Source organism: Sturnira hondurensis, unplaced genomic scaffold (assembly GCF_014824575.4).
Source record: "Sturnira hondurensis isolate 20B ecotype Veracruz unplaced genomic scaffold, ASM1482457v3 Scaffold0007036, whole genome shotgun sequence".
Classification (NCBI taxonomy): domain Eukaryota; kingdom Metazoa; phylum Chordata; class Mammalia; order Chiroptera; family Phyllostomidae; genus Sturnira; species Sturnira hondurensis.
The window spans coordinates 4875210-4892883 of NW_028079667.1; the positions used below are offsets into that span (position 1 = coordinate 4875210).

The 17674-nt window shown below is 40.1% G+C and overlaps 1 protein-coding gene across 1 annotated transcript in view; it reads right to left on the minus strand.

Annotated features, from left to right (window-relative positions):
* Positions 1-17270, minus strand: part of PRKG2 (protein kinase cGMP-dependent 2) — an 86173-nt gene extending 68903 nt beyond the window's left edge. Inside the window, exons 1-2 of the mRNA XM_037051039.1 lie at positions 17087-17270; positions 7203-7676 (exon numbers count right to left, since the gene is read on the minus strand). Of these exons, the coding sequence (XP_036906934.1) occupies positions 7203-7663 (461 nt within the window). The 5' untranslated portion in view covers positions 7664-7676; positions 17087-17270. The remainder of the gene's footprint in view (positions 1-7202; positions 7677-17086) is intronic.
* Between the last annotated feature and the right edge of the window lie 404 nt (positions 17271-17674).

Genomic DNA, 17674 nt, shown 5'->3' on the forward strand with positions numbered 1-17674 from the left:
AAGAGAGTTACATGGAAGGGAGAAGACAAATTATTTTAAAATGAGACTTTAAAGAAAGCAAACAGTTTTAGTCAAAGGATAAAAATTTCAAGAACTGTACCTTTCATAGAAAAACCACTTCTAGGAGCGTTTTTTTTTTTAAACTGAAAGACATTATTCCTAGCTTCAGATCTTTTCCTGTTCTAGAAAATTTTATAGAAGGAGAAGGAAGGCTCCCCTGGAAACGGACGGCACTGCTCGTCAGGAGGCAAAGGTAAGTGACAATGCTTCCTTCTGATAGGACAAGAAAGACAAAGGCCACTGGCGTCTCCGCTATTCTGTTTCTATTGCACCCTTTCCGGGAATCTAGCTAGAAAATGGGCAGTGTCCAGAAAGGCCTGAAATGTTTGTGAGCACGTAGACTGACTGACTCAGAACAATAAGTTGTTGAGTCCTGAGTGTTTTCTGGGACTTAATTAAACTTTCCCCCAACACCCAGCAAAGGACAAACTAAAAGATGTGAGGATAAAGTGAGGAGCAAAGGTTGGTTATAAACCAAGCGGGAGATAATTTGAGAGGTTGAGAGAGGGCTGAGGTGAGGGTGCAGAATGAGGAGAGCCCTGGGATCTTTATCTGCTAATGAGAAAGAAGAAAAGGCAGGGCAGGAAATGAGAGGGGCTGGGTGTCTGGGCTCAGAAAGCCTGACGAAACCTCTTTAACTTCAAGATGTCAAGGCAGTTGCCACTTAATTTCAGGCAGGTTCTCCATTTTCTCCATGCTCCTTGCCTCTCCCCCCTTTTTTTTTCAAGTTTAACACCACCACCTAACCTCTCCCTCTTCCCCCAACTCCAAGGGGGCCAGTCCCACGGCAGCAGCACCACCAGTAAAGGTTGCGCACACTGTGGCAGAGAACACACTTTGACGTCGGTCCACTCAGATTGGAAACATGGTTCAGGAAGGTACCACAGCATGGCCTCCAGCCAGTTGTTGACTCTCAGCTTTCATTTCACCTCTGGTACGACAGAGAAGCAAAACCCTCTTCCTTCAACACAGTCAATCTCCAGCCTCCACAAGGTAATGTACCGAAAACAACAGACATCTAGCAGTTAGCCAATCACTTGTTTTCTCGCCCCATCCCTGAGCAGCTAGCTAGTTCTGACTGGGAAGTACACACACACTATTGACGTGAAATACAAACCTTCTGTTTTCAAACACTCTGACCACTTCCACCAGATACATCAGCCAGCTGCCTCCACCCACATCTTCTGGCTGTCAGACCACCACACAATTAATCTTTTCTCTTCTTTTTTCCCTTATACATATCTCCTTTTTTTTTTATTTTTGCTTTGCTGAAGACCCAGGTTAAGGTGATAATATTTATAAGCATATGCACAATTTTTTCAACTATCCAATTGATAATTATCTGGATATGCACTCTTAAAATTTTTTAACAACCTATCAATGTGACCTCTAGATCTAGAACCTCTCACACAGCCACATCTAAGTCACTAATTCATAAAATACAAAAAAAATTTTCTTTCCCTCCTGGTCCCAGCAAAGTTTTCCCTACTACAAACTAACACCAATGCAACTCTCTGGAAGCATAATTTTCAGGGAGAAATAACAATAGCAGGGAGATACTTGTAACTACACAAAAAAAGCATTAGAAAAGTATCTATTTCTAATTATGTATTTAATTTTTTACATGGCTGCCAGTTGAAATGTGAAGTTATTCAACTCTCATCTTGGAAAAGTGGTATATAGGGCTGTTAGAACAGACTTCAGATAGCAGGCTTGGAATTCTGGTTTTGACATTGAAAATAACAAAATATAAAAGTATAACCTTAGGCAAGTTATTGAATTCTGGATGCCTCGGTGTCTCATATATAAAATAGAGCTGATAACAACATTATCTATCTTAGAGGTTTGTTGTGTGGATGATATGATCCAATATCTGTGATGCCTGACACAGAATTAGTGATGCATACATGTTATCATTATTACTATAATTATCACTCCTCAGAAACACTCCTGTTCAATAAAGGAGCCACATTTCTATAAGGCACACGCAAATGCTCAGCACCGCTGTAGAAAGGAAGCACAAGTAATAACAAACACACTCTCCATACTTCTTTTCCACGTCTTATTTAAAAAGATGACTCAGTTGCATTTTCTGCTTTTACCTATTTTGCTCCTGGAGTGGGAGTGACAGATGAAACTAATTGCCCTTCCTAAACTAGAGTCAACATCTGAAGTCAGACAGCAAGTCTTTGTTTATCTTTCCTTTTGGAAAGAACAATAGTTTTAAATGATAGATCAAGCCTTCTTAGGGAAAGGAAGACGCAACTTGCCAGATGCCTCTGATTAATTTGCCCATGTTCCACCAGATAGTCAACATGAGCTCACAATTTCGCTCTGCTGGTGCTGAAGTTTGCCACATAATGTCTACGTAAACAGAAAATTGCATTTCAGTAAAACGTCTGACCTCTGGATGCATGGTTGTCTCGGTGCTCAAGGCAGAGTCAGACATGAACAGAAACACCATCTGAGCTTTCTCCCCCTCCTTTGCCAGTGACATCCAGTTGCCAGCCTTGAAAAGCACTGTACCCATTTGGGAACCCATTTGTGTCCCTCCATATACACCACAGTCTGTGCCACCAGATGGATCAAACCCATGCTCTGTGTTCTTCTCACATGGGTCTGAGCTTTGTGGATCAGCCCTCAGTGAGTGCCGATGCCATGGGCAAGCTCTGCTCAACTCTGCTTGGAAGAAGCCAGAAGCACCATCATTCTTCCTACCAATCGATAGAGCATGTCAAAATAAAGCAGGCTGGTGTCCAAACTGGCCTGACTTAAGTGAGGCCTTTGATCTTTGTAGAAAGTCGAGAAACATTAGGATTGTTGAGAGAAAGAACTGGTTTCCAAGTCAAGAATCTTGGATTCTAATGTTCGCTCTGCACCTCCCCTGCACCCGCAACCTCATTCCACCAGTAAGTGGGGTCACATAAGACAATCTCTGAGGTTCTTACTCTAAAGTCTGCTGAGGATCACCACAATAAATTTAAATCAGAGATCAGACTGATAACTCTAGTGCTCTGACTCATCATGATTTATGAGATTTCAACAAAGCTGAGTACCTATAATAGATGTGGGCCACGGGCCCACAGAGTTTTTTGCTTCTCAGGATTGAATGTGGTTGGTGGGCACAAAGCCAAAGCACTGCATGTAGCTTGAGAGGATTCCATATTGTGCCCACCTCAATGTGACATGCACACACTCGTTTTCTGTGGCTCTGTCCTAAAACCAAACAGAAGTCTTATTCTGTCTATAAAGTTTTCCCAAACTTTCCTAGATCATAATTCCCACCTCAAGGGATAGAGGTTATGGTCCAAACACATAATGGAAAATTGCAATATCCAATACAGTAGCCCTTACACACATGTGGCTATTTAATTTTAAAATTTATTAAAATTAAAAATTCAGTTGCTCGGTGGCCCTGGCCACATTTCCAGTGCTCAACAGCCACATTTTTCTATTGGCTTCTAAACACAGATTCTAGAACACTTCCAGCATTGCACAAAGTTCTCGTGGACAGTACTGAATTATTCTAGAACCCGATCTTAAAAAGTCGACCCTTGAATTTTATAAAAGACAAATTTCAAGAGTTGCCCAATGCCAGTGGAGCATATAAATTCTTCCACACAAAGCAGGGATGTGCAGCTATGTATACAGTATGAGCAACCCCTGCAGAATGTTCATTTCACCTGATGGGCACAGGAGAGCAGAAGTGGCGTGAGCAGGCTGCCTGACAGTCGGTGAGGCTCACTTGCCATTTCTGTACATTTGAGCACAGGGACCTCCACAAACTCGCAGACTGCTGTGGCATGGGTTTTAGGGTTTCTGGTGAATTACTGCATCTGAATCCTCAAATTCTGAATCTATCATTCCCCCAAATCTTATTTTCTGGTTTCTCTCAGTACTTCCTATCTCCCTACTGTTTTTGATTGAAGGAGGGCTAAGTCTGCTTTCAAGTTCTTGCTCACTGTTAAGTATTCATCAGAGACATCCTTTTAGACAAAAAGACTGAAAACCCTCACTAGCTTTTAAATTCAGGATGGAGGAAGAACTTTACCCAAAATGTGGTTGACATGTATCAGTAGGAATGAATTTAGTCATAAATTCAGCCAGAAAACTTTATGGAAGTTCAACAAATGAATCATGTGAACCTAAAAACAAATGAAGGAAAAACTTGACAGATATCTTAAATACTCTACTATCTAACAGAAGTGCTTGGAAAAGGAGCCAAACCCATGGATACTGACATCATCCTTTTATCAGTGAATTATGCCACCATCTTCTTAAATACCCTAACTTCTAGAAAATTGTTTCTTTCAATTTTTTTCATGGACTGTATAGAAGATATATAAAAATACCCAAAGTTTATTTATGACTTTTCTCTAAAATTAAAACTAACTGGCCCTGACTGGTGTAGCTCAGTGGATTGAACGCGGGCCTGCGAACCACACAATCGCAGTTCAATTCCCAGTCAGGGCACATGCCTGGGTTGCAGGCCAGTTCCCAGTAGGGGACTCACGAGAGGCAACCATACATTGATATTTCTCTCACTCCCTTCCCCTCTAAAGATAAATAAATAAAATCTTAAAAAAAAAAACCTAACTGAACATGGAAATGAATTGTAATACTGAGCACTTTATAAAAAAACTGGAAAATTTGAACTCTCTGAACTGATGATGTCACTTGTGTTAGCCACTTATTCCAGGGGTAAGAAGAGAGATATTTTGCAAGAAAAGTTGAGGCACAAACTTCACCCATGAGGCACAATCAGTCAATAAAAAAGAGTGGTTCCCATATTTTAATTAATTTTCCATTTAGAATGACAAAGCCCTATAAAAGCATATAGGGAACATTAGGGCATGAATAATCTAGTTTGGTCTTTTTAGGACTTTATTATTAAGGAATCAATTAGCTTGTCTTCATCATGACCTCAACGCAGACTTGTACTCATTTGGCCTGTTTTCAATGATGATGGGAAGCACTGCTGACCCTTATTCAAGAGCTATAATGTCTTTCCTCTCCTGTGTCTCACTCGCTACAGACAGCAGGTCTGGCCTAGAAACTGGCTGTGTATAACTACTGGTTTTTTGTGTTTTTTTTTTTTTTTTGCCTAGTTATAATAGAGTTAGTAAAGAATTACAAAGAAACATATTTATTTTGGATTGTTGAGCCACCTAATACCTGGAGAATGGTGTTTGGCTTCAATATCTGTACATAAATCTTTGGAACAAAATAACTGAACATAATCTTTGTTCCAGAGGAAAAATATGATGGAGTATGTAAGAAAAAGGTCAGAGAAGGTAAAGTGCTATTAAACTCTCTCACACTTCTCCTAGATATACAAGCTCATTTCTATTTGAAAGATTTGGGGGGAGGGGGTAATTAAAATACTGTGCTATGTATAAATATATAGTAATATAATGCATAATACTTAATATTGCTGTATGTGCATGTATATCTGATATATCAGAAAAGAACCCTGGATGATGTTCAATTTTTGAAAAACAAGCATAATTTTATAACATTTATGATTTCTGAATTTCCACCATCAAAAATAAGTTATTATTAAAGGTTAGAAATAAGGTCTTTCTAAACCAACTAATAATAAAAAAAATCTTGGTTTAAAAACATTCGTCTGAAGTACAAGATGTCTTCCAACCACAGAATATTATAAGTAATAATCCAGCATGACTTGTTTTCTTAACAAATATTTATTGATCATTCACTGTGTCAAGTACTGTCAACAAATTGATGAATTAAACCTCCCTTTATATCTGTTGTCAAAGTTAATCATTTATTTCTTTAAGGTGACTGTTTTATCCTGATTTATATTACTTGTGTCAATGAATAAATTAAAATTTGTTTTAATTTCACAAATCTTTCATTTTACATGAGAGATCTAGGCTCAGCCAAGACATTATCAAGGCAAAATACCTTATTTCAAATAACAAATAACCCGCATTCTAAAGTCATGTGGAAGGAGACCCTGACTCATGATGTTTCTAGTTAATCTTTCCTGGTTGGGAGATTCAAACTTCAGCCATAAAAGAAATGTACACACATGTGCACACATGCACAGAACACACACACCAGAATGCTGTGTCTAATATTTACATGTTCTTCTAAAAATCCTTATTTTAAAAACTCATTCTTCTTTTCAATTGTTCCCTCTGCCAGAAATGCCCTTTCCACTTTGTTTACACTCCTTTTTCTCCTCTGGGTCTCAGCTAAAGCTCACCTCCTCAGTCAGACCTCCATGACAATCCTAATTCTGGTGCCACTTGGCCCTTCTCTCTCCCTGATCCCGGACACCATCCACTATACAGTGGTTTCCACCATATCGTGTGTCCCAGTGAATAATTATACAATGTTTACTTGTTTCCATGTCTACTATCTGTCCCTGAGAGAGACTCTGTGTCTAATTACTCACTGATATGTACTTAGCACCCAACAGTGACTGGAAGAACATGGAATAGTGCTCAATTTGCACTGTGGGGTGAACGAATGAATGTCATCCTCTCCTGAGCCTCCAGCTTATTCCTTTTTCACAAGAGACTAAATGCTAGAAAGTGGTTTTGCTATACATCATAATTCAATGTGATTTTTGTATACTTATAAATCTACTCTTACAGAAAGAGTAGACATCCTAAAACCAACTCTTTACTCCCTTAGGGTTTTCGAGAAAATGGAAATGACTTTCATAAACTCACTTCTTCAGTTGTACATATTATACATCAAAGTCGAAGTAATGCACAATTCCTGCTTTAAAGAAAAGTTCTCCCTAAAGGGAAACCATTTTTCAAAGCAAAACCAGTTTAGAAGTCCCTCCCAGGGGTGTCCAACCTTTTGGCATCTCTGGGCCTCACTGGAAGAAGAGTTGTCTTGGGCCACACATTAAATACACTGTAACATGTAATCACACACACACAAAATCTCACAATGTTTTAAGTAAATTTACAGTATTGTATTGGGCTGAATCAATAACCAACCTGGGATGCATGCAGCCTGAAGGCCATAGGTTGGACACCTCTGGTCCCCAAATCTGCAAGGGTTAATATGCTCTTTACCATTGAGGAGACTTAATAAATAGCACTCAGGGGGTTCATAATGTTAAGGCCATCTCCAGTTGAAAGAGTGTGGGAACTTACCTGGAGTCCTTTCTGACTCTTGCTTTCTCAAAGGAAAATTCAGGGGGTTTGTTGAGGTCGTAGGTCCAGGTGGTTGGCTCAGCAGACACCCCAGCCTTTGCCCCCCTCCTGCTATGGAGAGAGACCAACCCCGAGGCCTTCCGGTGGACCTCCAGAGGCACTTTGTCTGGAGAGGCCTGCAGCAGGCTTCCTCCCTGGATGTGCACCACATCCTGCAGTTTGTTCAGCTGGATGCACTTGTTCTGGAGCTCCTCCGTGAGCTCGGCAATGGCCACAGTCTGCTTTGAGAGCTGCTCCCGCAGTTCCTTCAGATGGTACTCCCGCTCCTGGATCTCAGCATCCTTCCTCCTCAGCTCTCTCTCCAGCTCCATCACCTTGTTCCGCAGGGCATCAGCAGTGAGGGGCCTAGATTGGCCATTGTGATGCTTGGGATGTTTGGGTTTTACTGAACCATTTCCCATTTTGCTCAAGGACCTGAGAGAGGGTACATAACTGAGAATTACCCAGAAGAGTGTTACATCCCAACAGCCCCCACCAACTCCTCTCATTCCCATCTGTTTCATAAGTAGCAACGAAGCTGTCCTCATTGTTCGGTAAGCACTAAGTCCCCCATGCTTCCAAGAGGAAAGCTATCAATCCATTTGCTTTATCCATCCATGAGGAGGAGGCACTAGCACCATGCTTCATTGTACCTGTCCCTGGGCTGGCACAAGTGTAACACCTGAGCCTTTTACACAAACAGCCTGTGTTACCTACTGTTCTCTTTGGTAATTCTCTCCAGACAGCTGTCAAAAGCATCCCAACAGAGCTGCGATTTGGATGTCAGCACGGCAAAGATAAAACACAATGAGCAGCTACTGCAGCAGGGCTTTACAAACGTGACAACTCTCCCAGCTCCCAGGTGGCTACACTAAGAAATCCTCTCGAGTGGAGAAAGCAACACATCTGCATTCTGTGGGAGGAGGAGCCAGAGCTGGTGTTGGTTGCTTTATTAGCACGCTTCTCTGGCTGTGTGCACCTGCTAAATTTTGGCATTTCTGATAAGGTTCCTTGGTTAAAAAAAAAATCAAATCCAAGCTGTGGTTACTAAAATGTAGAACAGAGATATGGACATTTTTCTACATCTTTTACTTTATATCCTAAAGTCAAGGTTGCCCAAAAATGATGACCTAGGGCGCAAGACAAGGCTCTATGTTTTTCCTGTTAAGAATGTGCTCAGTGTAGCTCCCAGAGTGGCCACTTGTACAGTGAGTCTTGGGAAGAGAAAAGCAGATCAGAATTATGAGGAATTATTTTAGTTGATTCGGTAATACTTTTTAGTTCAATAGCTATATATTTATTTTAACATTCGTTAGGAATATAGATAATGGACACCACAAATTTGTGGTTTCATTGATAACATTGCTTAACTGGAGGGGAAATCAGGTAATTAGGTTTAGAGTCAATTCCATGAAAATAGAAAATAAATCATCTGTATGTAATAAGCACATGTGAGCAACATAAAAAAAGTTTGGAAAGTACTGTTTTGATTAATTATGATAAGTTCCAGTATGTTTTAGGCCATCCATTTAAACTTCATATTTTTGCACGTGTATTTTTGACAGTCACAGCCCAAGAAGCATTGTAACAATTATAAACTTAGTTTGAATTACCTCCCATTATATAACCCACACCTTCTTGTCCCTTTCTCCCTCCAAATTTCAAACTCAGAAAGAAATAAAATTTTTAGACTGATTTCACTACCTCTACCAGGATAATCATGACCTCAACAACAACAAAGACAGAGGCATAAAGATGTAAAACAGCCTTTATGTAAAACATAAAGTTTCAAACAGATGCATCCAAATAGCCAGTGCAGGTTGCCGAAGATGGATAATATACACAAAAAATAAATGTGCTTATAAAAGTAATCTTAAAATACTCAGATGTTCTTCATAGAAGTCAGATTCAAAGCAGTCATTAATAAACATTAGTTTCCAGGGAATTGCCTTTACATGTTGCAGAGATGGGGCAGGTTTCACCTTTAAGTATCTGTTGACTTGGCAGCATTTACTGTTCTTAGGTAATAAGAATATATGAAAAGGTGGAAGAGACTAGAATTCAAAGAGGAGACTGGCATTCAAAGAAGTAGCCCTGGACACTCTTGTATCCCAAATAAGCAATTCACAAGACATTAGATTGGGATCTAAGAATAACCTTGAATGAGATTCTGAATGACAGGCATGAGAAGGGTACCCCCCAAAGGCCTCTGAAATTAGAGTGTGCACAAGATTCTAACATGAGCTGTGAGCTGTCTTCTAGACACACATTTCTGGTTCATGGGCAAGCATTCCTAAACCAAGGCAGGATGGAAGGAGAGGAGTTGGGGCAAAAGGAATTGCCCTATAAAGAAAAAAACTAAACACAAAAACTTAAAATCTAGTATAAAACTAATAACTCATTGTCATTCATTGAACAACTGTTAACTAAGGCCTGTCATGTATTGTATCAGGGGCATAGCTCCACAAATTAGCAGTCAGATTTGACACAGAAAACAGTTGCAGAATTCTAAATATAAAAAGGCTTATAACAATATTTGCTCTATGCGGGGCATTTAAAACATTATATACCAAACCAATAATTTCACAAACCTGAAGCACAATTAAGTAGAAGATGCTAAATTCTCCCAAAACACCAACTGTTCTCTGGTTTTAATGAAGTCAGTTTGAAAGCTGTATAAATCTTTCAAGTTATTTAGAATTCCAAAGAGGGGTGAAATGAGAGTAACTCATCTTTCAAGTGACTAGTTTAAGCTATATAAGTTACCAAAAGGCTCAGTACTAAAGCTGATTTCTTAGTGAGTTCACCCATTTCAATCTTGTCTTCCCTCAAGCCAAGACTTCAAGTGTCTGGCTTCATAAACCCTAATTGGATTCACTCTGTTTCCTGTATCAGTCACTAAGACAGATAAGCTATTTCTCAAATATGTATTGTTAGCCACAAGAACAAATGAACCACAGGATGTTGCTCCATCAATCTAGCAACTACAGGTCATTAGAATCATTCGTATAACCAGATGGCAGCGTATAAAGTAATAAGATATGATCTAGGAGATAAGGATCAGGATTTAACCTGAACAATGAAGGGTAGCAATCCAGGGTAGTAAAACAATCAGCCCTCCCCCAGCTGTGTAATCTTCTCTGAATTACTTAGACAGAATTCTCGGTTTTGTCATCTAGAAAATGGATCCTAATGGAAATTCTATCCATTTCATATGGATTATTATGAAGAATATGGTAGTAAGGCACCACTAGCAATGCCTAACATGGAGTGAGGACCATGTAGTTCTTCTACTACAGGAAGAGACAAGGCATTTAGAGTCTTGGTGTGAGAAAATGCCCAGAGGGGATCATTGTTGAGGGAGACAGTGGTCTAGTAAACTGGAGGTCTTGGTGCAAATTATTCTCCTGGAGGAGGGGGAGCTTACTCATTAAGAAAAGAAGACATTGGGATAGGATCTATATTTTCATTTCAAATAAAATTCTCTTTCTAAAAAAAAAAAGGAAGAGGAAGGGGAAGGGAAGGGAGAGGAAGAGAAGGAATCATTCTGGAACCAACAGCCTGGGACCCTTCTCTGTTCAGGGAAGCCCGCCAAAGGATGGAGGTGAGAAAGCTTCATGAATGACCCAACCCAGGTTCCAGGACTGACTTCATGTGGCCTCTATCTATTTACGCACACTGCAGTAAACTCCTTATTCTAAAAGGACCTGCCTTCTATCTCTGAAGGCAACAACAGCAACAAAAACAATGGTTCATTGTGAAAGCAGTATTCTGCAGTCTGGGATAGGAGAGAAGAACAGAATGATAGGTGGCATTTAGCAAGAAGAGAGGAAAATGATGTAAAATTATCAATTATCATTATATTAATTTAATCATTATTTAGGAAATGCCATAGATAAGAGGTAACTAGAAAAAACCCAGGAAAAGCAAAACTTACTGTGAAGACACTTGCAGGCAGATGAACACCTGGCAGCCAGTGTGGGAGGAATTAGGATTTGTTGTCTGTTTTTCCTCCAGCCCTAAAGTAGTTGGAAACCAAGTCTTGGCTCTGATCTAGAAAATGTCTGTTTCTCTCTTTACCCATCTGGAGTCTGATATAAAAATACACACACACACATTTATACATGTCTGTATATCTGTAAATATGGGACATGGTACCATGATGGCTAAGGATACAGAGCCAGAGCCCAACCCAAACACTACTGGCACGTAGTGTTTATGTGCACTTGGCCATGACTTTAGGATTGAAGGTCGATAATAGAAGAGAGAGATAGACACATACATAGATCAACAGGCAGAGAAATAAAATATTGTTGCATATTATTTAGAGCTGCTAAATGGTTAAACAAGATAAACCATAAGCAGCATGGAAGAGAGTGTCTGATATATAATGTGTGTTTAATAAATATCCAACTTACTGTTTTAATACTGTAATATTATTTACCCAATGAAATAACTCGTTTTAGTAGAAAAGTAACATTATCATCTTGGCAGAAAAACATATTGCTCACAACATATGTACTAAAGCAACACAATATTGTAGGAGAACAAAGTCAGAGTTCTGGTACTACTGTATGTTAAGACTTATTGTAAAGCTACAATAATCAAGACAGTGTGGTTCTGGTGAAAGAGCAGACAAATAGATCCATGGTACAGAATAGAGAGCCCAGGAATGGACCCCTACAATACAGTCAACTGACCTTTGACAAAGGAACAAAGGCAAGTCAATGGAGAAAGGATAGCTCTTTTAACAAACTGTATTGAAACAACTGGACATCCATATGTAAAAAAAAATGAATCTATACACAGACTTTATATCTTTCACAAAATTAGCTCAAAATGGGTCAAAGACTTAACTGTAAACCACAAAACTATAAAACTGCTGGTAGTCAATATAAGAGAAAATCTAAGTGATCTTGGGTTTGGTGATGTTTTTAGATAAAACACCAAAAGCACAATCCACAAAAAAACTGGTAAGTTGGACTTCATTAAAATTAAAAATGTCTATTCTGCAAAACAGACTATTAAGAGAATGAAACAACAGCCACAGACTGAAAGTATTTGCGAAGCGCATATCAAACAAAGGACTGGGGTTCAAAATAGGCAAAGAACTCAGTACTCAGTATGGTGGGTACATGTCTTCATACATTTGTCCTGACCCATAGGAAAAAAATAACTAAATGAAAAATGGGCAAAAATATAAACAGATGTCTCACCACAGAAGATACGCACATGATAAACAAGGATATGAAAAGATGTTTAACAGTATATGTCATTAGATAATCTCAAATTAAAACAACAATGAGACACACCTACTACAAAAGCCAAAACACTGACAACACCTAAACCTGGAGAGGATGTGGAGCTGCAGGAATTCTCACTCGTGGCCACTGGGAATGTGAAATGATACAGCCACTTGACAAAACAGCTTGGCAGTTTCCTGCAAAACTAAATAATCATACAATTCAGCAATCATGTTCCCTGGCATTTAACCAACTGATATGAAAACATATATTCACACTACACATGGATGTTTATATCAGGTTTATTTTATAATTGCCAAAACTTGAAAGCTACCAAGATGTCCTTCAAAAGGATGGATGGATAGACTGGTACATCCAGACAATTAGCTATTTTCAATATTCAGTGATGCAAAGTAATAACTAATAAGCCATAAAAAGACATGGAAGAACTTTAAATGCATATTACTAAGTGAGAGATGCCAATCTGAAAAACTCACATACTCTATGATTCCCAGCACATGACATTCTGCAAATGACAAAACTTGGAGACAGTAAGAAGATCAGTGGTTGCCGAGGCTTGGGGAGAGGGAGGAAGGAATGAACAGGTGGGTCACAAGGCAATTTTAGGGCAGTGAAACTATTCTGTATGACACTGTAATGGTGGATACTTATGTGCATACATTTGTCCAAACCCATACAATGTAAAATACAAAGCATAAATTTTATTATAAAATATGTACTTGAAATTAATAGTAATGTGTCAATATTGCTTCATCAATTGTAATAAATATACCACACCAATTCAAGGTGTTAAGAATAAAGGTGACATTAGGTGAATATATGGAAACTCTGTATTTTTCACCTAAAACTGCTCTAAAAAATAAAGTCTATCATTTTTTAAAAAATGTATGCACTAAGGAGTGAATGCAAGAAAGCTGAGAACACAGTCAGGGAACAGGCTGAAATGCATGAGGGGTAGAGAGTGATGAGAAATGAAGCTGAAAAAGTAAGACACTGAGTAAGATACTGAAAAACTTCATCATATGCCATGTTATAGTATCTGGATTTTAGTGTAGGACAAGTTTCTTTCAAGTGATATGGTCAGGTTTGTTCTTTAAAAATAATTTTCTTGGCAACAAATACAGAATGGAGTGAAAAGAGATTGGAGAAAGAAAGACAAAATAAAAGGCTATTGTACCCATCCATGCAGGGAGGTAGTAAGGACCAGATTACAGCCAGACAAAGTTCTACCCTTTTTCTAATGTCTTAAACTTCTTGAACTCCAGAAGAAAATTAATAACTTCCACAGTAGCCAGAAGGGAAAAAATATTATCATAAGAAGTTTGGTAAAAGGCTATGACTATAGATAACTGCAATTTTCCTCCCTTCAATAAATTATGAAAAGTAGAATAGATTTTTTTCATGATAATGGTAGAACCAAAGGCATTCTAGACAGGCTTTTATAAATAGTCTCCAGAGAACGCATAAAACATGTATATGGTATTATTCTTAACTTTGATTCACCAAAGTTTTTAAGAAAACAATTAGCTATCACTGAGTTTTCCTTGTGTGAAATAGTGCAATTTTATATCATTACCACCATTAAAAGCACCTGTCCATCTGATCCTATGACTGGTGACCTGGTGACCAGGTTTGAATCTACTGTTTTTTCTTTCTGTCCACAGCATCTTAATCTGGAGAGTAATTTGCTCTCGTTGGGCAGCCACACGAGATTCGCATTTGTACCAGTTTCAGCTACTCCAGAGTTTGGCTGTGTCTTTGAAGCACCCCTCCCCTAGCAGAATCAATTTTAGAATAGCCACATATCCTGTATTTTCAGATTTGGAGGTGTTCCATTCAGCTATTGTACTTTTGGGTGATACAGTATCAGATAAACAGGCAAACACAGAGAACTGTAATTTCATAGATGGAGGTCACGAGACTGTGGCTAATAGAATTTGAGTGATGATAAGAAGAAATAATAAAGATTGGAAGTTTCTGTTGGGGCAACTAAATAAGAGTTGATGTCACTAACCAAAATGAAGAACAGGTTTTAAGTAATAATAGGGTGAATTTAATTTTGGACACACTCAATTTGAGGGACCTGTGAAAATTTTAGGGTCAAGGAATTCAATGAGAAATGAAGGACTAGAAAATGAGAAGAGAGAAACTGAAAATATTTTGTAAGCACTGATACAGAAGTAGAGACCAAAGAAGTAGATGAAAGTGCCCAGGAGACTGGTAATAAGTAGAGGAAGAACGTCTAGGACTATGTGAGGCTTGAAAGAAAAACTAGAGATTGGATAAGAAGAAGCTACCGCTTTTGTGAAAGAGAATCTGGAGGAATTAACAGTAAAAGATGAGAATGGTGGAAGGAGTACAAAATCTCTAAATGTAGTAATTACATATGGAGGCAAAAATGATTCCAATGTCTTGATCTAGGAAAGCTTAGAGGAAGGTAGTACTATGAACGTATTCATTCACTCAAAAAGGATAGAGTACAATATATTGGCTGTGTACTATGACATGGACCAAGGTCCAGGGAATGAGCATGCTCTATGGAGACAGTAATGAGTTTTCATATGTTAAATTTGAGGTGCCTGTGGGTCATCAAGGTGAAAATGTTTAGTAGATAGTAACAAAGAAGAAAGGTCAAGGCAAGAGACCTCTTCAGAGAGGTAAGAATCTAAGTCCCATTCATAGACGAGACCACTGAGGGAGAAAAGAAAGGAATGCCTCGATTATGTACATTTAGATACTGCTGGTAGACATTATCTATAGGTGAATAGGACAAGGAGAAGAAAATGATAAAGATGCAGGAAATATAGTTGTACAATTAAGATATGTAGGAAGAAATGTGATGGAAGCCATGAGCATAAGAAGTTCAAGAGGTGAGTAGGCTCAGTTCACATCCCACCGACATGCTGAAGGGAATGACATCAGAGGGGAAAGGCACTGAACTTTGCCTTTTGTGAGCGAGTTAAGATAGAAAACAGATTACAAAGGACAGGGGAAGAGCCAAAGCTCAGAGTAGGAACCCCAAGATGGTATCATGGTTCATGAAATGTATTTTTTGAACAGTGGAAACTTGAGAGTTATTTGTAAGGCCAGAATAACGAACCAGTAAAGACAGAGAAAATAAAAACATAGGAAAAGAGGGGCTAGCTAACAGGAAAATGGCCTATGGAGGCAATTTTCAACCTTTTTTTTCTCCTATGGCACACATAAGCTAATTACTACAATTCTGCAGCACACCAAAAAAATGCGTTATGTATTTCACCAGTCTGACCAAAAAGATAAAAGTATAATTTTGATTCTTTCACACCAGACAGCTATTATTGTGTTGGTTGTTGTCATTTTTTTTTATTTGACAATCTAAGGGAAAAGAGGTCAGTGCCCCTGACTAAAAAGCCAGGTATTGCATGTTTTAAAAATTCTTGAGGCACAGTTGTTGAAAATCATTGGTGTAGAGTAAGTAAGACAATAGGGAGTCAAAAGACTCGGGCAACATCCTGGCAACAAACGCCCTCACTCCTGGGTGAATTAGCCTCACTTGTAAGAATTTCACATTTATGTGAAATGAAATATTGCACATAAAAGAAAAAATATCTCTGTGCTGTCTTTTTATGACTTTTCTTCTTAGATGCACAATGTTCCATTGGAGAGGATAGACTCCAACTCTCCAAAGAGAATTTTCTACGATATTAACTCCTCCTGTATAAAAAACTGAGCCGGGGTATTGGCAACAGATACTGTTCATTTGTGAGATGGTTAGTTTGCAGAGAAAAAACTTGCAAAAATGAACAATAATTTCAAAGGAACTTTGTGTGTGGGAGGAGCAGGTGTATGTTGCCCTGTTCCTTTATTAAAAGAATTTCTGGAAACTTCGTAGACAAGATGAAAATAAGGAAACCAAGGCATTTGTCGGGCCTTTCTACCTGTTCATTCTGCCTGCGCTGTTTCTGTCTAGTCTCAGCTCTGGACTCAACTGCTGTGCATTTGCATCTCTAGTTTTTCTCAAACTCGAAATCACGGCTTTTTCCCTCATCCCCTAAGTGGCTGGTTTATTATCTTTATGTGTTTGCTCTTGTTTCTTCGTCACCAGAAAATATAAAGCAAGAAATATGAAAGCGCCTCACGGTGCTAGGAGTGAGACAGGACACCCACACAAGTTTACAAGGACTCCGAAAGTCCTTGCCCGAGTGCTGCCTTCCAGCAGCTACCCCAGCGCAGAGAAGTGGAGCCAGGGGCGCTAGCCCTGAGAGCAGCACCAAGCTCCCAGCCCAGTGCAAGTCCCCAGGGCCGCTCTGGGGCTAAAGGCATGAGAACCCCGAGGAATACCCACTGGCTCTGAGCTCTCCCCTTCCTCTCCTCCCCTAGCCGAGTTGATTAAAATCAACTAGCCTTTCCCTGCCTCCAGGAGCTCACGAAAGGGAGTCACACCAACCGAAAAAACGTGTGCACACGTCCACATTGCAACAGCACTGGCAAGAGACCTGCTGGGCAGAGAAGAGAGGCTTACAGCCCGCACAAACCGGTGTACCTTTACTCCGTCCCTCCCGACGCACCCCCTCGCCCAAGCCCCCAGCCCATGAACCTCACCAGACAGCCGTGTAACTTTCCAGGTGCGCAGCTTGTCACTCTGGCCCGGCCGCCCCTGCGCCTCTGCGTCCTCTCCCACGCAGCACCCCTGGCAGCCTCCAGCGCCCACAAGGAGCCCAGGTCCGCTCAGACCGCCCTGGCCGTGCGCAGGGCGCAACGCGCGGCCGGGGGGCTGCCCGCACTGCCACTCCGGCTATGTGGGAGCTGGGGGAGCGTGGACCAACGTGCTGAGGGCTGGAGATGCAGTGGTGGCAGCGTCGGTGCTGCCGCCTGGCTCCTCCGCGGGGGCCAGTGCAGAGAAGACGAGCAAGGCAGGAGGGGAGGGAAGGAGGGAGGAGAGGAGAAAAAGGAGGGGGCGGGGGTCAGCCCGGTCTTTGGCGTGGAAGAACAGGGAGCTCCCTAAAAGTCGGATCACCCTCGTGCGCACCCACACCAGGGTGGATCTCTACTCCTGAGACCAGCCGGCCGCAATAGCCGCAATCTGCACTTTATACCGTATACCTTCAGGAGTGAGGCAACTGAAGTAGGAAGATAACATCGTGGTTGTAAGCATTTTTTCCCATGTTATTATTTCTATTTCAAGCATGT